The sequence below is a fragment of the Mercenaria mercenaria genome, unplaced genomic scaffold (genome assembly GCF_021730395.1).
Source record: "Mercenaria mercenaria strain notata unplaced genomic scaffold, MADL_Memer_1 contig_3078, whole genome shotgun sequence".
NCBI lineage: Eukaryota > Metazoa > Mollusca > Bivalvia > Venerida > Veneridae > Mercenaria > Mercenaria mercenaria.
In genome coordinates this window covers 54,975-81,258 of record NW_026461184.1, presented here as the reverse complement: position 1 = coordinate 81,258, position 26,284 = coordinate 54,975, and the positions used below count along the sequence as shown (strand labels likewise).

The following is a 26,284-nucleotide window of genomic DNA, read 5'->3' as shown; positions in this document are numbered from 1 at the left end:
GAACAAAGGCCGAATCAAACCCTGTTCAAACGATGATGGCAAATTTAAACTAGACAATAATGAATGTCACCACGGGAGCGCAAAAGTGCCAAAATTTAAGTAAAACAGGTATAACATGGAATTTGTACTTTTGTTAACATTGCTATAACATACACTACAAGCGTACAAGAGACAAATATAAAATATTTTTGCATATGATTTATTTCTAAACAAACGTAACTGATGATTTATTCATTCTAGAAATACACTTTTATTGGCTGAATACATTTATTGTAAATGACCATATAATTGGAAATATTGGTTCAATGAAATAAACATAATGAATAAGAAAATCACGAAACTATTTCCCTCTGTTGGAATGTTAAAGTCTAAACTCGGAGCATAGACAGAAAATGTTAAATCATAAAATGTATACCTGTCTTTATTTTCCTTAATGCAGCCGCGAATATTACTTATAGCATATGCAACATTATGTAACCATTCTGGGTAACGCTTTTCAATAGTTTCCATTTTAATGTGAGGCTCTGAAAACCAGTACGGCTCAGATATCAGCCCAGAATAAGCCATAGGAAGAAGTTTCAGACATTTCCCCAGAATATCATTCATATCGTGATTTTCAGTCTTCCACCTATAAAAGAATATCAATTGTACGCCCCTTATACGATAACAGTTGGGAAACTAGCAATATAATTCGACAAAATGTGTATACACAATCTTACGAAATAAACTGAAATTCTATCAAGTGATAGTTGGACGGGCAATGGCAAAAAATGCGTCCTTAGAAATACTGAACATGCGAAACAATAAAAAAGAACCTTAAAAAGCAAACCGGTCTTAGTCAATTTTATCTCACGTTTGCATTATCTATAAATATAAGAGTGGTTAAAAATATCAACACATATCAGGCTAGCAATATATATATATATATATATATATATATATATATATATATATATATATATATATATAGCGGGAAAAAGATTGAAGGAAATCCCTTTTTTGATATTACATGGTTTAATTCAGTAAAATATACAAGTTAAAAGTCTCAACCGGTTTCACCATTAATATGGACCTTCAGGAGAATGTTTATGACGACATCTTTTTCCCGCTATATTATCCGTATTGTTCAACAACAGTACATTTTGGAGAGAGAGAGAGAGAGAGAGAGAGAGAGGGAGAGAGAGAGAGAGTAGTACAGACACAGAGCGATCTGACCAGAGGGACAGAGTGAGACAAAAATTTTTCATTATGAGGCAAGGAAACTTCGTCAAAAACAAAACAATTTCTTTATCTTTGCCTGTCTACACTAGAAATTTGATAAATGTCCATAAGTATTATGAATGATCTCGCCATAAATACCAAAGGTGCGTTAGATGGTTTGATCAGTATATATAATATCCAATCAATAATATAATAACATACATCAATATTATCCGTTTGGTGGTAATATATGCCTTATACAAATATTTCCTGTCTTGAAAAACATATCATAAGTAATTAATCCTTATATTCAAATAAACGCTAATTTAGTCACCTCAGGGCGTCTTTTGTCATCAGCTTACACTTTTCGGAAATTGTTTTGTTACTTCTTTCTATGGACATTGCGCTTTCCAGCTCAGAAAACTTGACAACGAAGAGGCTCGTTTCTGCGTGGCAACTGAAATTACAATTACGGAGTTTAACATAGTAAGTAAGAGTACATTATTTATTATAGTGACATGTGCATTACATATTAATAAACATAACATTTCAAACGTATGAAAGAAAGCATCCGGCCCTGTGGGCCTATAACTCATCTATTCAAACAAGAAACATAACGTACGTGAAAATGTATACACATTTTATGTATAGTTAGATACAATAATATGGCTGCTGTTGGAAAAACTGATATACATATTATTTCCTTTGATGTATAAAGTAGTAAAGTTGAAAAAACAAATGGTAGCATAATTGCATGTATGATTACGTATCAGTGTGCAATATATATGAAATATCATTAATATGCACCAAAGAATAACCTCTCCAATATATTAAACAGACTTCCTACTCTGGTGGGACTGAGGTATAAATCTTGACACTTTTCTCGGGTATCCATTTAACAAGAAGAAAAGTTTCTGTGTGCTAGATAAACTTGTATATTAATCACACAAGATTATATTTTCGAACGTACCAGCTCTCAAGTCAAGATGCAGTTAACATTCAAGCAGAAAGTGTGTTTCATCTTCAATAGCACCAAGGTAGCAAAAAGTACAAAGTCTTAAATTTGCCTTTTCGCGAGGTAGGGTCTCACATCTTAATTGACATAACATTGCTCTTTCATATTGCTTATCTTCTTGATGAGGACATACTGTACACACTGAAATTCTTGTTTGAATAACGAGTAAATTCATAGTTTAGATACCATTCGGATACCGTGTGACCATTCATTACGTTTTAAGTCTTTAGTATTTGAGAATTGTATAACGGTTTTAGTACTGAAGTTTTAAGATAATCCCATATCTTGTCAAATATCTTGTAAAATCTGTTTCATATCACTGGTCCAGTTATTTCTGCCAGTATTATAGTCATAATTAAACACACATGTCTGGTTATTCTGTGATAGTTCATTGTGAAAAGTCTATTCAAGAAACATTATGCACCCTCATCTCCTGAAAATGCTCGGTAGCCAAGTAGTCTCCCCTTAAAGCGCAAGTATATGCGTAAATGTTTGGACTCCAAGAAAATACTGTAACGCCTGTATTGTACACTGTCTATCGGTTGATACTGTCGCATTCTTCACCCACAGGGTCAACAGTATAGGAACAACACATGATTTGTATAGTTTCTCAAGCGATCTTAAAACGAAGTTTTTCTGATGGTGAACTCTGCTAATACGACTTCCCAGAGCACGTCGTGCTCTGCTCCTTTAGATAGAGTTTTCATTAAAGTTACCTTGGAAATTTACTCCTTGGCATTTGCATTTATTTACTGTTTGTAGCATATAATTACCAATTTTGAACAAAGTTTCTGTTTCCTGCGATCTACGTCTTATAAAATTAACACACGATTTGTTGGTAGTAATAATATCTCTCTAACGCTTAAGCCATTGTTGAAGTGTGTTAAGCATTGACTGTAGTTCAAAATCTGTGTCTGTTATTAACACTCTGTCATCGGCTTATCGAAGAAGTGATGTCTGAATATCACCTACTGGTATTCCAATACTAAAAGGCCATTGATTTTCTGAACAAGGTCATTAGAGAATATTGGAAAGAGCGTTGGCGAAAGATTACAGGCTTTTTCAAGCCCGGTGTGCAGTCGAACCAGTCTGTCAGTCTTTATCCAAATCAGAAGTGTTAGTATATACAAATGTATATTCAAAACAGAGTTGTATATCTTTCCATCAATGTTATTTAGTAGTAATTTTTAAAACAGCATAATTATCTCTATCCATAAAAACAAAACTTTTCTTCAGATCTATAAAGACTGCAAAATCAGAGGTAGGAAAATGTGGTCCTCGCACGGTCTGTTCGATCCATTCTGTTTCTCGGCTAGTATTCCGTTGTTTTCTAGATATTTTGTAACTTTTGTATCTATAAATGAACTGCTTAAGTTTGCTCATACATAATAATTAACTATTACTTTTTTAGTTTAACGTAACACGTACTGATCTTTTAAAATGGGGAAAATAATTTATTTTCCCCACAATGAAGGAATTACGCTCGTGTCAACCACTAACTGACCTATCAACGATTTCAATATCGTACTGCTTGTTCATAAGTCTTTCACAAATAATCCAGTTCCGCGCAAAGCTTTTGGTGCATTACGATGACTGTCTGTTCTGTTCTTTTAAAACCAAACCATTTTGCTTTCGTGGCGTGTACAGTTCGATTAATAGGTCATACGTGTTTACAGGTTTTCAATTTCAAAACTTCTTTACTTAAAAAATGACCTTTCTACTTTCTGATTATGTTTTGTTTTAGCTTGAGCTCACGTTTTTTTATACTAGAAACACTAAATTATGGAAGCCGGAGTTAAGGTTATAAAACGCAGTCTTTAATGTTTACAAACATGGTGTTTACAAAAACGAACTGTACGTTGCTGGATACGACCATTAGCATCAACCTGGAAGTTGCCTGTACTGGTTCTTTCCAGGAAAGACGGCTTCGCATGTATCGGTGCTATACACCGGGTACGTTAAAGCACCAGACTGTCTATTCGCAAAGAGCTAGGCTAAGTTAGCCGGACAAGTCTGTCTCTTAAAGTTCTCTCCATATGTTCTACTCTGTCCCTCTGGTCAGTTCGCTCTGTGTCTGTACTAGTAGAGGATGAACTTCGCGCCCTGTGTGGCTGCGTTTGCTATATGTAAAGCGTGTTTATCATGAAAAGGGCGCTGCATATAAATCTGGTATAATAATAATAATAATGTGCTTCACTAAGAATACTATGGTTGTCCCAATGCGAAATTAGTGGCTGTGGATTACATGTTCAAGAAATGTACTACAAATGTCAAATACACTTTGCAATAATTAGATAGTTTAATTCTGTTTATTGTTTTTCAACAGAGGAGTAATAATATCTTCTTTCTACCATGCTTCTGGGAGTTTACCAGTATCTAATGATGTATGGAAAATAAACACAAGTATGTCCACATCTTCTCAAAGACACTTTTCAAAAATAGACCTGAAACGTTGTCCGGGCATGTCTTTCGGCGTTTTAAGAACACGATTCCTATTTTACAAAAATAGGTGAAACCTCACTAAACTGGTCATTAAGATTTGGTATATTATTTGTACCTTCCACTGTGAAAAACATATATCAACTGATTATTAAGAATATTGGCTTTAATTCTAATATCGCTAATCATGGTACCATTATTGCTTCAATGCGCGACACCATTATGATCTCACTTTTATATTTTATATAGTTTGGATTACTCTTACTGTCTTCATCTAGCATGTCACTGATGTAATGTAGTGTGTTGTCTCGCACTCTTGCTGACATTTGTTTGTGGGGTTAAAACATTTCCCAGTCAGATTTCTTGCCACTAGCTTTTGCTTTCTTGCAGTAGTTCTTTTTCTAGGCAGAAAAAAAAGTTTTACATTTCTGGAAATCTATGGCGGACTATATCTGGATGAAGTCGTTTTGCTCGGTACGCACTGTTCTATGAGTTCCTGAGTTTTGGTAAAAACTGAGTATCAAAGAGAATTAATATCTGTATTGGTTAGGTTGTGGTATATGCAGTCAGCACTTAATTCTGACAAGTTTGAATGTGTTCATGTCAGCTTTCTTCTATAAAAAATACCTTCCTCTTCAAAGGTCGCTAATACTTAACACTGGCATCAGACTCTACAAAACCATGTCGTGATCACTGATGCCTGCTATCACTTTACAACTGATTACCTAAGACAGTCTATTAGTCGCAAAAGATCAAGCACCGTATTGTTCTTTGTTGAAGTATCCACCATTTGGTCTGGTCCAGTATTTTCAAGAGTTTATAAAAATCTTCATTAATTTCTTTTTCTATTGATTTCCAATAAATACTGTTCGTTTCCCATTTAATATCTGGCAATTGCATATCACCAATTAACCATATGCTGCTTTTAGGGCTGCACACAAGGAAAGGATACTTAGATGTGCGAGGTCCTTGGTTGGGGTGACAGTCAGACAAATTCATAATGAATAGTAGACATAAATAAGTAAGGCAGCTGTTTCCATTAGGAGGCGCTCTTAATAGCTCAAAGGCTACGGCGATTCATCAGGAAAACACTGACGTACTGGTTTGAATCAAGGTTTTTGATAGTAAAGACAGTCAGTTCACTATCGCTACTTGTTTCGATTACTTTGTATGGTGCTAAAATCAAATATATGGTAGCTACATAGGCAATTACAACAGCAGGGGCTTGCGTGATCCACATTATTCTCTGCCGAAGTTTGTTATGCTGGCTTCCGGTAGATTCGGGATACACCTGCTTCTTGCACGATGTAAAGGTTTATCTTGACACTGATGTTAGTAATATTGTCACACTATCACTATTTTTGTTAAGTTTTCGACCTTTTTCACGAGCCATAATACGCATGTCTCTCCTCAACAGCGCATGCACAAGTTTTTACTTTAGTGTCAATATTTTCCATTAGTTCGTTTCGCAATTTAACCAGTTTGCTCTCAAACATTTTCTACATACCATTTTGACTCTTTTTGATACTGCAGCTGCCTTCAAAAATATCACCGAAGACCATGTTGTTATTTGAATGTGTACACTATAAAGTTGGAACAGACTTTTTTTATAGACTTTAAAAATACACCAGACAAACCTCTGTTTACAGACCGTTCATCTGTTGTTCATACAGATTACTATTTGCTTCACTAATAGCTCCACTGGCCGAGTAATCACTGTCACTAACCACGCTGATCGCCACTTGTGTTACTAATTCGCTATGGTTGTAATATTTTACTTAAGTGATCTTCATCGTCAATGTAGGCTTGTGTGTTCCTTTTTTACCCATCAAGTTCATATATATACTACAGTAATCTTCCAAATATTGATTATACACAAGAACAAGTCTGATATCCTTTCACATTTGCTTTAAATTGCTTTTTTATTACGAGCATTTTAAAACGTCTGCCATATCTGAGCACCACATAACATATTTAACTAAACAATTTCATTAAATATAGATTAATTTACTTTTGTACGATAACTATCGTGTGACCAATAGACATAAAAATGAATTCGACGCTTTAATACATTATTATTATTATTATTATACCAGATTTGTTGAGCGCCCTTTTCATATGTAATATACGTTCAAAGGCGCTTTACAATTAAACATGTGACACATCGCAGATATGTAGGAAAATAACAAAACATGACATATGCAATCACAAAACTGAAACTGAACAATTTGATTAAACGCCTTTTTTATAAAAGATACATACCGTAAATTTAAAATGAAATCAAAATATCAATGGATTATAAGGATCTTATATGACTACCTGTGAAAGACATGGTTTTCCAAACCTGAGGGACAGCATGGAATGGAATACAAACCGCTATCGAGGAGTTTTACTCATGCTGTCCCGAGGGTTGGGAAAACACCTGCCTTATGCAGATATGTTAGATCCTTTTCCTCGACTACAAATAATATTATTGCAACATTTTCTAAGATACTGCAAATTTAAAATTGCACATTATGACGTTATAATATTACGTCAAATGACGACGTCAATATCACCTATCTTTCCCCGTTAGGTAGGCGGCAAGAAACACATGTTCTTAACTGTTGCACACCAGCAGTGGCGTCTGTGTTTTTATCCGTCTAATGTTCAATCAAAAATATAAATCAAATATAACCCGAGCTACTAAGTAGCCATGTATTAGGATTTATTGTCATACCTACCTTTTTAGAGTTTTGAGAACATTTATCAAAACACCTATTGGTGTTTTCAATTCTTCGGTATCTTTCAAAAAAGGCGGTGCTCCAATCACATCAATATGAATCTTCTCACTTGCATCCTCCACTTCGAATGAAATTTTCTCAAACCTGATTTTTTAAGGAAAACATTTGATATAGATCAACCTTAAATATAAATCTAGTTGGGAATTTTATATGATACACATATCATTATAAGAACGGTCTGACTAACTAAGATACCTAAATTAATTATACTTGAATGAAGCGTAATTAAATATACGGAACGTTTCTGATGAAACTTGCTGCTTTAGGATTTTTTTACGTAAGACAGTGTTTCAAATGACTGATCTTAATACAAATCATGCAGAGACCATATTGGATAAAAATACCATAGATGGCAATGGCAAAAAGCGTTTAAATTACTTAAAGAAACCAGAGACATTAGTGTTGTCTTACTACATGACTACAAACAGATGTTCGATAAGAAATGTGCCCATAGGAGGCACCCATAGAAACATACGCCCCACTATGCAATGTTAAGACATAACAGTGTGTCTTGTGAGTAATGGCACTATGGCAATAAAACGCGTATACTGAAATTATGAACTTTAAAAAAAACCTTTAAATGAGAAAACGATGCATTGTCTTGTTATGGTAGAAGTTTGTATAAAGTTATTTGAATATAATTCCATCCTATAGACCCGACAAGTAAAATAGCATGAATCTTTCACCTCCACGTTTGATTTTGACCTTTCATTTAGCTGTCTAAAGCTTGCACTCGACACATGTCTTATTACGATAAATGTTTGTGCTACGGTGTTTTGAATAAACATCATGTCAACAAACATGCAAAATAGATACAGAATGAACAAACAAAGCAAATTAAGTAAAATATTTTCTTCTAAAAGCTACATTGACCTTTGAGCTAGGGCTTTAACACGCAACTACTCATCTAGTAATGGTAAATGTTTTTGCCAAGTTAAAATAAATATTAATTTATTCATACAAAAGTAGTAAATGTAAAATTTTGACTTCTAAGAGTGACCTTGACCTTTAAGCTATGGGGCATTGGTCTTTAAAAAATGTTTTAGTTATGGTAAATTGTTTGTCTCTTGTTACTTGAATATCCATCAATTCACAAAAAAGCCACTGTCCAGATATGTCAACTTTGACCTTTAATGTGGGGGTATGGGTCTTAAATGCGATATGTTGTCTTCTTACGGTGAATCATTTCAGTGCATGTATAAAACTTTATACAGCGGACAAGAAAAATGACCGCGATATTTAAAGTAGGGTAACGGTCTTAAACACGATATGTTACCATCTTATGATGAATTATGTTGCAAGGTTATTTGAATATCCATGCATACAAAGAATGTGAGTGAAAAAGAATTGGCTTCTACACGTGACCTTGACATTTCTGCTTGGTGTCTGAATGTTTCATCGGATATTTTGTCTTACTGTTGTGGTTATTTGTGCCAAGTCTTTCAAAAATTCAACTATGCATATCTAATTTATTGGTAATCTCTTACAGATATATGCTTTACTGGTTTTCAAGAAAAATCAGTCTCGTGTAAACTAAAAACAACGATTGTTAAAAGTTACATTTTCATTTCTAAAGAAATGTCTCTTTCACTGCTTGATAAACATTTTGAATGTAAATATTTATTTACTTTTCTAATTCAGGAACGATCATATTTAACATTTGCAATGCATCATGCGTCTTGCCATCGTCACCTCCAGCATTTGCAACATCCATATCTGTATTAAACGCTATTTTCCACAAGCTGTTAACATGCTTCCGCAGTTTGGTACTCTTCGATTTGCTGACAAAGAAAAATGATATAATTTTATAATTTAAAGAGCTACCCTGGAACCAATTGGTTCTAACTAAATTTTGAATTGACAAAAAAAGAGAGAAAGTAATGATGATTCAAACATTTCGCAAATACCTTTTCTGTGTTAACATAAAGCAAAATAGTGAAAATAATTTGTTTTAGATTTAAATACGATTGCATTTTATATGTTATCGCTACAATTTAGCCATGTATTACTGTTTAATAACTTCAAAACCCAGAGATGCCACCCGTTTGAATTATTTTTCAGTTCGATCCGATTTTGAAAAGATTGCAATGTTTAAATGGAACTGAACTAAAATTCGTTTGTACTTGCATTTATTTTGCAAAGATATGTTATAATAATAAAACAGTGAAATTAAAGCATAAATGTTTTCCTCTTTCTAATAAGTCCGTGTGACTACCTAGGTACGTGTATAGTTCACGTTTCAAATAATTACTTGTGTAGCTCATTTAAAGTTATGCATTTTTCTCTATGGGAAGACAGCACAGTAAGTGAACGCCAGTTCACCAAGAATATAATCTGGGACAATAATTTCATATTCAACTAAAAGTTATTACAACATTAACAGTAAGTACGCATAGGTACTACATATCAATGTATTGCACCATTCATTATCCTTAATTTTATGTGTTACAACATTAACATTTTGTTTCAAGCAAACGTGTAGTATACTGGATGAACTTCACTTTGTTATCCAAATGTAAAATGGCTTCTTTTCAATAAATACGCTTACAAAAACATCTTATTGTAAATCATATACATACGTACGAGTATATATCATAATAGGCTTTGTTGTGAAAAATAATTATATCATTTATAAACCCGTTTTCATTTTTCACTGAAAATCAATTTATAGACTTTATTTAAGGGTCTCCATGGTCCAATGGTTAAGGTAGCAGACTTTAAATCACTTGCCTCTGACCCATGTAGATTCGAGCCTCACACTGCGCTGATTCTTCATGTGAGGAAGCCATTAAGCTGACTTACGGAATGTCAGTGGTTCTACCCAAGTGCCCGCCCGTGATGAAATAATGACCTGAGGGGCACCTGGGATCTTCCTCCAGCATCAAAGCTGGAAAGTCGCTTTACGACATAAAATTGTCAGTGCGACGTTACATCAAACAAAAGCAAAACAAAAATAGACTTTATTTAGTGTGTATCTAAGGTTCTACGTATACTGTCATTTAAGAAATAATTTATAGCAAAACAGTGCTTTATCACTATTTATACACGATGGCCGGTTATACATCGGGCGTATTAATTTTTTCGGACAACGTATAACCACCCGAGTGTATAAATAGTGATAAAGCACTGTTTTGCTATAAATTATTTCGATTCTAATATGTTCTCTATTGTACAATTTATATCAAATATGACGGAACTGTTTCTTCGCGCAAGCATGGCGCCAATAGTAGGTCTTTGTTTATACACGCCAGGGCCGGAATTGGTAATACGTCTTGCGGCAGAGTTCAGTTCGGGCGAAAATTATTGCGAATTATTCAGCAAAGCGAATAATTAACTCAGTATGTGTGTAAATTAATCAACAGATTTGTGCAATGTGACATTTCGTTTAAAACATTAATTAAGTAAAATATTTCATGAAATTCTTGATGCCTACATGGCACTAAATATCACGTTGACGTGACGTCAACATAACATCGTTGTGATGATTAAAGAATTGTTAGTCATATTAGAATAAGTGAAAATCTATAATGTATGCGAAATGAACCGAGATATACCAGTCGGAAAAGATGACACAAAGTGAAATAAAGTGAATGACACATCTTATATCCTCTATGAGAGAGGTCTGATATCATTATATGTAACTACATGTATTACATACTCGTTTTTACTCTCCGCTATGTAACAATTGAACCGGAAACGTCAATATTTGTCAATATGTACCTCTGAATCTCATATCAAGTGTGTGACGTCATTCTAATGTTTGTTGTTGCGTGATTTTTGTCAGTATTGCTTATTTTATTAAGGCCATTTAAAATGGTAGTTAACACTGCAAAAACTTATGAAAGTTATGATATGCGGATGATCAGAATGCATCAGTTGGTATAATAATGCTAACATTCTCTTTATTTTATCCTGGTATTGTTTTCACCGCATATTGCTCATTTTCTCTCTTCAATCCATTCATAACCCATGGACTATTTGGTTCATATTTTGTTGTTGTTTCGGTTATGTCCAATATATTCCTTTTATAGGTTGCTTCATAGTTTATCAAGACACTCAAAATAACGCAAGTTTCAGTTTTCATTTATTTTCATCTAGGAGGTCCGAGGCCCATATACATGAACATCGTAACAAGTGTCATTTATGAACGTAACAGATTCAACTGCAAATGTGAGTTTAGAGTGAATGATTTCTTCAAGTAACAGCTTTGATGTGTTTGATGAAAATACGGTTTTTACACACCATTTTCTCAGCATTATAATCTAATCAGATATACAAAACTGAAAAAAAAACACTGGAAATTTCATGCATTTCCACTAAGTATATCCTTAAGTCCTGTAATATACCTTAGCAAAACATATCCAGTTATGCCTCAACTATATTGCCTGCACTGTTGAGTAGTTTCCATGTGTCCCATAAATGTGCGCGAACATTTGGCAACAACTTGGTAAACTTGGTATTGATAGCTTAGCTAAAACAAACAAGTCGCATTCTTTTAGATTTTTGTAAGGTTTCCTTGCAGTATACACATCTGAACTATGACCTCAGAGACTACAATTTCAGCCAACTACGTAATAATAATGTGTAATCTTCGGCACTATTTGAGAATGATACTATTTAATACTCCCTTTATTTCTTTGTAAAACACCGACCCCTGTAGCGGCAAAACTATACTGAACAGCAAAAGAAACTATCCAGATGTATAACTGGGGTATTTTTTAATGCAGAACTTAAATTTATAAATTTGACTTGTTTTCTTCATACCATATTACACTTAAAGATCTTCACGAGTTAGATTTAAAAATAGAAAAAGTGGAAACTCCACAGGTCGCTCAACACGACAAAAACGAAAATGTTGCAGGCTCGGTTTGATTGAGCCTGTTCATGGACGGTAGTGGAAATGCATGCTACCGTCCACGCCCTCTAGCCCCGGGTTGAGCAGAACTCAACATTTACACATGCTAAAAGTACACAAAAAATTAGAGAAATTCGCAGATGTGTTCATACGGCGGTGCACATGGAACCTTCAATGATACACTAGCGTGTAATTCCATGAAAAGCGGCGTATGGTCCCCAGATAAAATAATGGGTTTGCCCTTACAAGAAAACAATTGGCATAACTAAACAAACTGGAATTTAGGAAGGGGATCTGAGGTTATGGAGCCTGCATATCACTGGAACTGCCAAAAGACAAAATTAAAAAGCAGGCACCATATCCAAGGGTGATTATACAATACCCAAAGCTATGAAAGCGGGAGTATTGGCCGAAAAGTGGTCGTGCTGAGAAACTAAATAGTACTAATAACACGACATAAAAGTCGTGTTGAACGATCTGAGAAGATCGAAATATAACAGCCCTCAATCAACCGTGAAGTCAGTAGTCCCAGAACAAGTAGTCCCAGAACAGCTGTTTTGCACGAAATTCATGTGCGCGTGTTATTAACGATTTTCTTTGTGAAATTTTATTGTCACTGGAAACATTGATGATTGACTCACTCGAAAAACAGCATAAAGTTAAAAAAAAATATTGCTGGTTGCATGGCACGACTGAATCAAATTCAGCGCGAGCGCGCAATTGTGATGTTACAATGCACCAGTCGCACAGAAGATATTGCCAGAATGTCAAGCAAAACTGCTATTGTGGGGCTACTGACTTAACGGTTGATCGGTTTATTAAATTCAACACGTGAAGTTCTTCAAGTGTAATGTGGTATAAAGAAAACAAGTCAAATTTAAAATTTTAAGTTTTTTTATTAAAAACTACCCCAGTTATACATCTGGATAGTTTCTTATGTCGTTATTAAAAGCGTTTTGAAAAACATCCAGTAACATCCTTTATTTTCGGGGACGAAATAATTGGTCTGGGACTGTTAATAGTGTTAGAAGTAATACACTATTAACAATGCATTTCCGTTTAGAGATAAACATTCTAAACATACCTGTTTTTCTCGTCGTTTGCTATTTCTTTCTTTTTCGCATTTAGGGCTTTCCGTACATTTCTTATCTCTTGTAGAATATTAGATTTTGTTGCATTTCCTTTAATAGTGACTTCGGTCTCGTCATCAAAACGCGTTATCTCCTCCTTTAGAAGGTTGATTTCAGATATAAAATGTTCTTGCATTTCGTTGAATCTGGAAATATTGGTATCAGAAAACTGTTCAATAGTTCATTTTCAGGATTTATTTACCAGACTTCACATTTATATAAGAAAGATATAGAGAGTTGTTTATATTTCAGGTCCTTTGAGAACATGGAATCCATTCAATGTCATTCTGTAATAAGAGTTCCTCTTCAACCGGTGCTAAGGGGCACTAGGTTCTTCACACGTTTTAACACCTCTCATGAACAGACTTAATCAAACCGAATTTACTATTGATTTTGGCTCCATTCAGTTCTTCATATGGATCTACTTATCAATTTGATAGTCATAACCAGGTAATTTATCAATTCTACATCATATATCAATTAACAAAAGTATCCCAAATGCTTACTCCTTCAGAGATTTCTTATTTTCTAATATCTTAGTTTCCAGTTCCTTTAATGCTGAAGTCGTATCAGTTGGTTCTTCTTTCTGGTTCCCATTATCATCGCTGTCAGTCTTCAGTTTAAGCAAAATCTTCTTAATAAGTTGACATTGTTTCTCCCAATCATTCCTAATCTTTTCCTTTTCGGTAGTCTGTCTTAAAAGTAAAACAAGCAAACCGTATTTCACCTTTTACATCTAAACAAATATTTCAGTAACATGGAAGAATTTTTAAAATGATTAAAGATACAAACAGAAAAAGTACAAAGACATTAATAAATGTCTGGAATGCATGCAATGTGTAATCTTAAGTACAGATTTACAGTAACTGTTTACTAAGCACCTAGCCCACGCAAGAACTGAAAACGAGATAAATCACAATATAATGTCAACGTTTTCTGGTACGCAAACTGAAAATAACCTTAAAACAATATTGCAGATGATCTTATTTGTCGATGGTGTAAAGTCATACATAATATTTATGTGAAGGATGCGCTTCTAGATCGACAACAAAATGAAAGCAAGCTTCATGATTGACTGCATTATGTGTGCAAAATAGTATACTGAATTTCGTCAGGTCAGGTATCTTCTTACAGATTTAATTACTCAACGTCCTGCACAAATCATTCAGCTGCAAAATATTCACATTAATAAATCTATCCGCTGCGATTGACCCCATTAACCACTTCAATGTCGTCATATCTTAGTGATCGACATAAAACGATGCCCGTTGACAGTGAGTTATCGAAATCTGTACTGAAGAAATACAGTTTGCCCATGATACTGAAGGAGCTCCGTTGGCTATCAATGAAGTATACAGCACAGAACAAATTTTATCCACTGGTTCATAAACTATTTGAGATTGTATAAAAAGCAGCATTGGGCCAAACTTTCACGGTGTTAGCGGTTCTGCTGCGGATTATACTGCTATGTATTCTGTTATAATTGGCCCGTTACGTTGTTATAGTACAGTAAACGACAGTCTACCCTATATGTCTTTTGACGTTTCATATTTATATCTGTTTTGCATCTTAATTTTGATGTTCATGTTTAGTTAAGTAGTTGATTGTGTTTTGAATACGTGGTCGTTTGTAGTTTTGAATATATTCTCTTAAACCCTTTTGAACACGTTATACACTTCACAAAACTTTTAAAGCCCCCTAAATAGCTTTGTCAATATCTTCCATATTACTAATAGTATATTCTTGAAATTGTTCACATATTTAGGCTATGTTGAAAACACCAGATGAAAATTTCAAGGAAATACTAGTAGTGTGATGCTGTGACATCATTTCACGTCGATATATCACCTTTCTGTGTCGATTCGCTGTAAAACCCAACTCACCTACTCGTTTATTACATAGCCTCAACCTAATTTCAGTATATCAATGTCTAAAATTTACAAATGAGCGAATTTCGTTGTAAGATATGAACAATTTAACAAATTTATCCTGTCTTATCTTGGGGAAAAATCTATATTTGGTTTGATATTTGACCAAATATCGGTGAAAAGTCAACATCAGCAACTCTGTATCCGTATAAATGATATTTATTCGTTTTATAAAAACATTATTTTTATGTGTTTCTTTGAATTTTAAAACGAGTACAGATCGTAAAGCGAATGAAATTATATCTTTGCACATTTTGATTTCGTTGAAGTTTTCATATGTATTAAGATATAATTGTCTAAATGTATAAAAAATAAAAAAGTGGAAAACCACAGGTCGCCCAAGTTTGATTAATGTAAAGTAGTTATGAAAATGTTTGCTAACATATTTAAGGTGCGAGAACATACATATCTCTGCACTGCTGCTTCTTATTGTTTAATGAAGTTGTCATGACAACTTAAATTAGCATAAACCCGATACCAGGGATTATTCTGAATACTGTCTGGGAATTGCTCCTGTCAAACAGTATTTGCTGCGAGTTTCAACGCAACAGGTCGCGTAGCTAAACAGGTCCCCATGTCAGAATATATTGACTTGATCGTTTGGTAGAAATAGATTGATTAGGATATAAATGACACGGTCATATTACTTTATCATTGTTCTATGAATCATTACGGCCAGGTAGCTATGTCCTTTTGCAACGGCATGTTAAAGTTCACCGAGGTAAGGGTGACAATACGCCTATATTTGCCAGTCTGAATCCGACAGAGTCGAATAACCGTTCTATAGTTCACCATGGTGACAATAAAGAATACGCCTAAACTAAAAGCCTTGTGCCTCCCCAGGAGGTTCAGTTTTACCATAAACAAACCACGTTAGCCAATGTATATATTTACATCCGGAATCAAAGGCCGAGTCTTTACGAAACTTTTACGACAAACTAAATGTGTTTGTATATTTAACCGTTTGAACAATTTTATTAAACTGCCTGAGTTTTGATGCTGAATGATGAATTATGCTGGAAAAAATAATAAACGTCTGCCGGACCGCTACAAAAATTAATATGTTTATATGACATATTAGACCATGGATACAGTATATGCATTGTGGTTCAAGAAAGTGTGCAAGAAATCCCAGTAATTTGTAACCAGATAACCACAAGTATTTAGAATACTAGCCTTGCTATCCTATGCCATGTAAAATGATAATTCATATAGTCCAGAAAAACTTTATCGCAATATCATTTCCGACGATGATACTTCCAATGATTCTTTATAAACTTTATGTATATAACGTAAAGAAGGAAAGTATCTAAAAAAAGAAGAAGTTTCTTGTTGAACGTGGGTAGTCTATGAAAGTCCCTACATGGAATGCATGAAACAACTTATGTCCAGCCGAGCCCACGGCAGGTGTCTGTCATATGTACCTCCCAGGCATCCAGTCAAGGTAGATATTGCTTGATATTACAGTACCTATTTAAGTAAATAACACAGCACTGAACACTAGTCGGGATATCAGCTACGACCCTAAATCAATCGAACCCGGATCGCTGGTGTTATTGTCCTACCTGCTAACCACTGCGTCACTTACTCCTACCTTAATGACGTAGTTAATAATGCACTTATAAGAAAGTGTGATGTCTCACACAAAACAAGCTCTAACTACTTGTAACAAAGTCTTTGGTGAGAGTATTACTCCGTACCTAGTATTTGTGAAATCATTAAAAAGTAGTGGGATGTACTTCCGTCTACTTGTTCAGTGCAAAAACCAAAGATGGTCCTGTCTATTCGAACACAAGGTCTTTTAACAGTAAGTAGATGTTAACATTGTACGTCTATTATTGAAATCAATAGCTTTGTAAGTAGGATCCACTAAAATGTCATATCTTGTCATATGAAATAAATATAACGGGCAGAATGTTGGTCAAACTAAACAACTAGTGTCAAAACAAACAAGTAGCCATAAATTCTAACAGCTGGTATTGTTCAAACGATTAGATTTTAATTCATGCCTGCAGCGGCTGTCTCAGATACTATGGAACGTTTATTAAGAAAAATGTGTTGGAATTATAAAGTAAACTCTATCTCAAAATGGTATGAGTGTAAATAGAATGGATTACATATAATTTTGTTGTAATTTACACATCCTACTATATTGATATACTAGGAACTATATAAGAGTTGTTGATCAAAAACAGAACAGATTCGGTTAACATGTGACCTCAGGGTGTGACTTTGACCTTGAAGCTCTAGCCATGGAATTTTGAGCAGCACGATTATGTATTATAAGGAACAGTTGTGTGGATCGGACACGCAACAGGCCTTGTAAACCTTTGACCTGTAAGTGTACATTGGCCTTCGAGTTACGAACCTGTGTCTAGTACACGTCTACTTGTCTTGATATAGGGAAACATGAAGTGTGACGTACGGCCCATTTCTAGTTTATCCTTTATTCTTCGTAAAAAGCAAGGAGACAAAGTATGGATGAATATCCACGAGGTAAAACAACGTTTCAAAACGCAGCCCCCTCCCACAAACAGCAACCACAGAACCCGGACATACACAAGACTGGTACACACACACACACACACACACACACGCGCGCGCGCACACACACACATACACACACACATTCACGCAAGCACGGACAGGCACAAAGAAAGCACACAAAATCAAATCGAACAAACAAGGAATACAAAGGTTCTTTCAACTACGAAATGTGGAACCTACCTTTTTTCTTTGTCATTTCTGTTTTTCAGTTTCATGCAAATGTCGGTCAAACAAGCCTTACACTTGTTCATATCATCATGCGTTTCATCCTTGACTTTCAATTTCTGAAATACCGTCACATCGTAACTGCAGTCCTCAATTTGCTTCTTCAACTTATCTAGCGAATCCGTGATTGCTGTCAGTCTACAAGTAAAACTTCTTTTCAAAAAACTTTGAATTCATTTTCTGAAGAAAAAAAACCTAACTCAGATCAAAATCTAATGAATTTTTGCAGATACATCTATTTACCTACATTATAAGATTTTTACTAGGATGCATATAAATATACAAATATATCTAACTATAGTAAAATATGAAATACTTTGCTTTTGATTCCTGTTCTTTTTTATCTGTAACAATTTGAATATGCTTTTCTTGTTTTATCTCCTTTACTTTGCTGGTACCCCTGAAATAATATAAGTTGAAGTTAAGATATATTTAGAAACGTTTTTGTGAGAAAGGGGGTGAAATAAACATTTAAAAAATGTTATGCTTGTTTTTATGAAACATAAAGACATCCGAGAACAAAATTATTGAACACTTTATAACAAAAATAAATTATGTCGTGCTGATTGGGCGCTAAGCTACAATACGAGGATATTGTTGCGCAATTAATTATACATATGCAATACCATGGCCGATAGAGAAATATGTATGATAATATTTTGGCTAAGATTGGTACTAATCGACTTGTGCTTACTTTCTATTACCTTCATTAGTTAAAATCTGTATATGTATTATTTAACTGTGTATGTAAACGGAAGTTGAAACAAGTGTGATCGGGTTGTCGCCCCAGCCAGCATAATATCACGTTAGAATGTTACTTTCTCGTGTACTCGCATGGTCAAGTGGTGCAGCTCAAGAACAAGGACACGACAAAATAGGGCGAAAATACAACATAATGTTTTGACGGGTCGTCGCCCTACTTTTGTTGTGTCCTCGTGTTGTCGTGCTGGTTGAGACGTCGACACGACAAAAATGATCGGCCCTGTTTCCGTTTTTTTGTTCTGGCAGATGTAACAACGCAACAGCATGACATGGCAGAGAAAATAATAATACATCATACAATTAATGTAGTGTTTACCTTGACATGTCAAGAAGATCTACGAGTCTGAAAAATAAAATACGTTATACAGAGATATTTAAATCTAGTTTTACAATAACCTCTCAAAACCGAACGTGTTTTCTCTACTCAATTCTTACGCTACATAAACTTGGACTTGTAATGCACATTACTTGATTACCATTATATTGAAGACCGCACGCATTGACAAAACTACATGTTTAACAGAAACTTTATACTTATAATGTTTTGGATAGAGGCAGTAACCTTTGCACATTGCTGGAATTTAAATGATATCATTTTAGTATTTGGTCTAGAATTTCAAAAAATACTTTTTGTTCACCAAAACTGTATTCATGAAGCTTCAAAACAGTAAGCACATGTTCCTGAGAGGACAAATGCAACGCTCGTCGTAAGGAACTCAACATCCTTAACTTAAAAGAACGCAACCCCTTTTCAAAACACTGTAGTTGTCTTCTACAGTTTGTGGCCAGCTTCAGACTTATATGCGATTTCTGGCCAATGTCAAAATGATGGTACTTTTTGGAAAATTAATAGCCTGTACTAGATGGTCTCCGTGTTCATGTGTGTTCAGGTTTGATTTCAAAATATTTACGGTCAAAGTTCATCATTTCAATAGTTTTTTCCAGCTTCTGAAATTCATAAAATAAATCTGTTTTGTGTTCAGTTTGCGTGTGGCGGCCGTAAAATGTCTCCCTGTGCATTCAATCAGGGCTGTTATATTTCGATTTTCTCAGATCGTTCAGCACGACTTTTATGTCGTGTTATTGGTACTGTTTGGTTTATCAGCTTGAACATTTTGGCCTGGGTGATTCCAATACTCCCGCTTTCACAGCTTTGGGTATTGTATAATCACCCCTTGGATATGGTGCCTGCTTTTTAATTTTGTCTTTAAGCAGTTTCTGTGATATGCAGGCTCCATAACCTCAGATCCTTATTTTAAATTCCAGTTTGTTTAGTTCTGCCCATTGTTTTCTCGTTTAGGGCAAGCCAATTATTTTAACTGGGGACCATACGCCGCTTTACATGGAATTACACGCTAGTGTAACATTGAAAGTTCCATACGCACCGCCATATGAATACATCTGCGGATGTTTCTAAACTGATTTCGTGTACTTGTAACATGAGTAAATGTTGAGTTCTGCTCAACCCGGGGCTAGAGGGCGTGGACGGTAGCATGCATTTCCACTACCGTCCATGAACAGGCTCAATCAAACCGAGCCTGCAACATTTTCGTTTTTGTCGTGTTGAGCGACCTGTGGAGTTTCCACTTTTCTATTCTAAGATCTATTATTGTAACGTTTTACTTTGTATTTGATTTTGTACAATCTACTGATAATATAAATTATTTACTTTTTCTTTAAGAGAATAACTTTAAATGAAAAAAGCAGGTTTTCTACAAACAAACAAAGACCTGACACTACGCCTTAGACACAAATGCAGTAAATATGTTCAGCGAAAACCTAAATTATATTTAACACCAGTAGCCCTTTAAAATGTAGTAAAAAGCTATTATTTAAGTAAGCTGAGTTTAACTAAATACTTGATTTTCTATTAGATTATTTCAAAGATATTATAGAAATAGTTTAACTTTATAGTTATCCAAATTTTTAATTAACTTGGATCATTCACATTTGTCACGAAAAATGCGCTGTAACGTATTTGTGGAAGAAATAAATGTATATGATTAAATCGCTTATACTCTCCTTGTAATTCAAAACTCGTAGAATAATTTAGAATTTCCAGCTGCACCCCTTATAACGTTTAGAGGTTAATACAGCCCTCGGGCCATTATTCATTTTCCGGGCCGATTATCACCTCACGGCCCGGCTCTGGCGTGTAGGGAGTAATTAGAACTCCTGACGCTAGGTTTCAGTGGCTAAATAGTTTTGGGGAACTTTTGTCTCAAAAGCAGTGTTTAGTCGTACCCGGAAGCAACATAGGTTCAATATGGGGAAAATACAAGTGAGTGCACTAAATTTATTCTTGCACATTTAGATAGCCTTTCTTGACCGTAAGGAGCGCAGTAAATTCGTATTTTTGTACCTATTAAACTCAAGAAATGGTTCGCAATTCTACAAATGAGGAACAACACATAATTTAAGCCTAATTTGAGCCATTCCATAAAAAATGCAGATCTATATTTATGAAAATCAGTCTTAACATTTTCACTGAGAAGAAACCCGCAACTTCATCGAAATTTTGAAATTGTGTGGTGCGAATCATGCTGTTTTACACCACATACCCGAACACCGTTGTAACTCGAAATTCGTCCAACAACGATTCCAATGTCCGCTCGACCGCCATGTTGAAAACGCACTGAATATGATGACGTTTTATGAAGCCATTGGTTTCACATGCATGTGTTCACCGGGCGGATTATGATTATGTGCAAAATTTACGGAAGCTGGTGTGACGGTGACGTCATTCGCCGCTTTAGGATTTTGTTTGTTTGTTTGCACTCCACGCAGAAACTCGACGGCTTTTACATTTCCTTACTGTTTAAAAAGTGTTTTTCAGTCGCACATACATTTTTCATATCGAAAAAGAAATAAAAGAATCATGTTGGTACGGCTTACGAGTTTCTGTGTCTGATTCAGGGTGTTCTGTTGCTGATGCAGACAACCAGTCTGCGGACTGTACATAAACCGGAACCGGAACCGGGAAACATCGAAAAAATTGTCTTGGTATATGCAGACAACAAAGACGAAAAACTATATACGGAAGTTACCGTCTCGTCCCCTATTAATTTACGTTTATACACTAATCGAAGATTCTAATGCCCCCTCAATAGTTTTTGCAATATCTTGAATGCTAAAAGTACATTAGACATATACTGTTTGGAAAAAAATGACAATTTCTACAAAATCGAAAAGTGCACACTTCATTCAAACCTTTTACAATTGAAACATCAGCTAGGGAACTAAACTATTTCTATAAATATTTCAAATGTGATAGAAAATCGAGTATTTAGTTAAACGTATACTTTTATGTGTATTTTGTGGCTTTGTAAAATTGGACTGAGCTAGTACAATACATCTTATATGATACAAGTGTTTTAAAGGCTGATTTGGGACCGAAGTTGGGCCACAAGTCAAGTGCAAAATAGTATGTTTTTCCCTTTTCAAAGCTAAACTTCCCAATGTTAAGGAGGTAGTTTACCTTGTAGCAAGAGTAGATTCAAATCTATTGAACCGTAGCAAGTTATTTTATTTCTGGTAATTCAATGTTTTAGCTGCTACAATCTCAAGTTCGTTTATCTCTTATACTTCAAGTACAGTTCTATCCACGGTTGAAATACATGACTCTCCAAAGTTTTTTTATATTAAATAAAGAAGGAAAATACGGGTATTTAACACTTTTAAGTGCATGTTGATTCCACTGTTATCCGTATAAGTCTGTATAGTCGATAATTGTATTAGAATGCTCGTTAGCTTTCTAAATCAACCTTTAAATATGTCGCGGGGCTCGTGTTTCCATTGTGACACATCTCATTTTTAAATAACTACGTATGATAATGGGTCTTTCGGCAGCTTCAGTGCCATTCTCTTTACGACCAGAATGGAATATTAGAGTAACTTTATTAGCAGAGTAGCAACACTTTACAAGGTAACCATGGCAACAGAGATGTTTAAAATATGTTATATCTGGCTTTTGACTGTATTTTCTTAGAAAAAGATTAAATAAACCTATCTTTCTAGTTTAATGTAGCTTCAAGGCATTTCATTTTCAAAGTTAGTTATACGTTCGTTTTATCTGCATTTATCTAAACAAATATCATAGCTTAAAATATTTACAGCAGTACTCCTCATCCGACTGTTTTACAGAAAAATCATTGTGCTTACAATTATTATTCTCGTAGAAAGTGTTTAAATACAGGTAAAAAGCTGAAACTGTGATCCTATCATAGACCAGAATCAACGGATTAAAATTTTACATTTGGATATATAGGTCAAGGTGCTCGTTTCGATGGTAATATTTATTTAGTTAAAGAAATCACCATTGTCTTCTGAAATTTGAACAATTTTAGAGCATAATTTTAGGTTATAAGAACCAAATTATCAGTAGAAACAGAAAAATAGGTATTACAAATGAACCTGCCAAATCTCTATTCGAAAATGACAGGAATGATTAACCTTGCCCTCAGCTATATTCCAAATTACATCAGTTACCATCATCCATTTTCATACATTCTGCATGACATTTAAATATAGGTACATAAAAGCCGCTAAATAGTTACCATTGTTCAAAGTGAAAGACTCAAAAAAACTTTTTCGGCAAATATTGGCTGTTTTAAAACTAGCTCAAATAAAATAAAATGCTCAGAATTACGTACTTCCAAGTTAAAGGGTATCAATTTTGTCCGGTAAATGACACGTAACGTCGTGACGTCGATGGCGTCATTTTAGCGTTTCTGTGGTAATTAAATCATTATTTTAGAATTATTTTACCATTTAGCATCAGATAGGACACAGGTTTATGATTCTGTTTCAGAAGAATGAATATACAAACAAATTTGTTTTTTTCGTAAACGTTGTCGTAAATCCTAAGGTTTGTTTCGGATCGGCATGCGCACATAAAATTTAAAGGTATGCTTCCTCCTTTAAAAAAAATACTAACTTACCACTTTTATGAACATAAGATTAACATTTTAATACAAGTTACCACCTATAAACAATGTGAAAGGCATGCGTTCAGGCAGATTTTTTCTCAATCGTAAAGGCATCCACACCATTCACAAATCAGTGGGAAAAACACTGGAATCATATCATACATTACTCGACAACATATTTTTCAAACGCATGAGAAATGCCATAAAAATGAAATCTATTGGCGATTATCTAACGGGGGTGGTAGGAGTTTCTTTACATTACCAATATTTGAGAATGATAGTATGAATTCAAAAAATGTCGGATGATACTCTTAAAAGGGATGATGTTTAGACAGTTCACTGCTATTAAAACACTCTTAAATGGAATAATGTTAAAAACATCGGCTATCGAAAACATAACCTGATGCCATTATCCAATTTTAGTAACAGGCTTTATGCTAAATTAGAAGTATATTACTGCTTATTACACATTGTCCATACATGATAAGACAAGATGAAACTTAAGGTGAAACAGAGAATAACGTTCTTTTCGTTTCTTTTTTACTTTTTTTCTGTAGATAACTGGATAATTTACATAGCCAGATTCTAGGTTAATGACATTAAAGGTACACGCTGGTTCTCGACAAAAACAAATTGATCTTTGTTATTTACAGTCATAACACGGCATACAATTTCATCAAGTTTAGTTTGATTGAAATAAGTAAGTAAGTAAGTAAATATTTTATTATAGTGACATGTACATAAAACAGCAAATATTATTTCATAACATGACAAAACAAAGTGACAGTACCCGGCCCAATGGACCTATATGTAACCTGACTGAAATAACTTTAAATATATCACATTTAAATCACGTATGTTACAGTTATATTGGTATCAATGGTATGGCAGTTAGATAGATAATGTTAAGTAATATAATTTGAACATTAAATCAACAATGTCATAAAATATCAAATTACAACAATAATCAGTATGATGAAATGAGAAGAAATGTTTACGAATACAACACCGTTCGCCTACGGTTATAAGCTCTATATACAAATTTAGCGGCCTTTCTAGGGTAAATATGTTCGGTCAATTAATCGGGGCGAAATACGTTATCTTACATATAGCTCTTGTTTACGTATGACTTTTAACAAAAGATATTTTGTCTATAAAAGGAGTAAAAAGGTTATACATATTCTTCCCTTTCAGGATTTATGGATTAAGCCGAGAAATAAACTAAATTAAAATGTCAAACCTACTTGTTAACCTGTTTATCTGCAGCTTCTATGATTGTTTGTAAGTGTTTCTTTTGGTCTTTAGCTTCTTCTTTGCCCTGCTGTAGCAATGGGCTTTCATCCGTTTTCTGGTGTTTGTCACATGCTATTTTGAGCTTGTCGTACAATTTTTGAACTTCTTGGCAGCAGTATTCAACGTCAGATGGTTGTTTGCTGGAAATCAAACTGAAAACGGTTTTAACAAATCTAGACAAATGCCTTATTGTTTTGAAATATACAAATAAAAGCAAATTCGATGTACTGATATCCCCCGTCGCTTTTGGTTTCCTGAGGACACTATATATTTTGAAAGAAATCTAATTTCGAAATATTCACAAGTTATGTACAAAAGGACCGTGCAATGGTTTATTGTTTCTTACTTTTAACAAAATCAAGTAGAAATGCTCTGTCCTATAGTGATATGTATTTGTATTTTTCATGAAGATCCCTTTATCGAGGAAAAAGGTAACACGATATGTAATTCCCCAAAATTATATGTAATTCCATTTTATGACAGTTTTTCAGTAATATGTTTTTCATGGAATGCTGTAAGAGGGTATTCGCTTTCTGAATTTATCTCTATCAGTTACGGCAATTATTTATAAGCTGCTTCTTGAACTGCCTTATTATTTAATGCATGCGTTCGAAGAAAGAAATGATAGTAATGCTTCGTTTAAATGATTTTATTTTAGATAATTTTGCAATACTTAGTTTAATTTAAATCTAAAGGAAGACGCCCTTAGATATCACTTAATTTTCAGGGTTTGGCTAGGATTTCTTTTAAGGACTTCTTTCCTGTATTGTACAAGTAACTAAAGATTATAAATCACCAGCAAAACTTTATTTTGGAATTAGTTTAAGGTTCTGACATTGTTTCTGGTAAAATAACCGGCCTAGTATACAAGGCCCTTTTCTTGAGATGGGTTTTCTGTATATTGTTGTCCAATTACACTAAAGAACAATGCTTAAACGGAATGTATCTGGTCTTAAAAGGTAGTCAAAGAATATGCACGATAGTTGGTGTGTGTGGTATCTTTGAAAAAGTATTTTGTTCTTTTAATTCACCAGATTTAACTTATAACACCATCGCTGGGACCTTTCTTAACTTCGTTAAAATAAGTTTTCGTTAAAATAGGTTTTGTTCCACAAAAAGGTAAAAATGATAATAAAGTCTATACGAAGATCCTTAGGAAAATGCTAATGCCCCACAAAC

General features: G+C 34.4%; 1 protein-coding gene across 1 annotated transcript in view; it reads right to left on the bottom strand.

Annotated features, from left to right (window-relative positions):
* Positions 1–415: 415 nt before the first annotated feature.
* The window catches only part of LOC128552715 (uncharacterized), a gene marked incomplete at its 3' end in the record, with an annotated part of 57,193 nt that continues 31,324 nt past the window's right edge, over positions 416–26,284 (bottom strand). The window contains exons 7-16 of the mRNA XM_053533762.1: positions 25,057–25,245; positions 19,201–19,227; positions 18,439–18,522; positions 18,078–18,260; positions 13,929–14,117; positions 13,377–13,568; positions 9,066–9,218; positions 7,378–7,521; positions 1,535–1,657; positions 416–628 (exon numbers count right to left, since the gene is read on the bottom strand). Coding sequence (XP_053389737.1) covers positions 416–628; positions 1,535–1,657; positions 7,378–7,521; positions 9,066–9,218; positions 13,377–13,568; positions 13,929–14,117; positions 18,078–18,260; positions 18,439–18,522; positions 19,201–19,227; positions 25,057–25,245 — 1,497 coding nt within the window. The remainder of the gene's footprint in view (positions 629–1,534; positions 1,658–7,377; positions 7,522–9,065; positions 9,219–13,376; positions 13,569–13,928; positions 14,118–18,077; positions 18,261–18,438; positions 18,523–19,200; positions 19,228–25,056; positions 25,246–26,284) is intronic.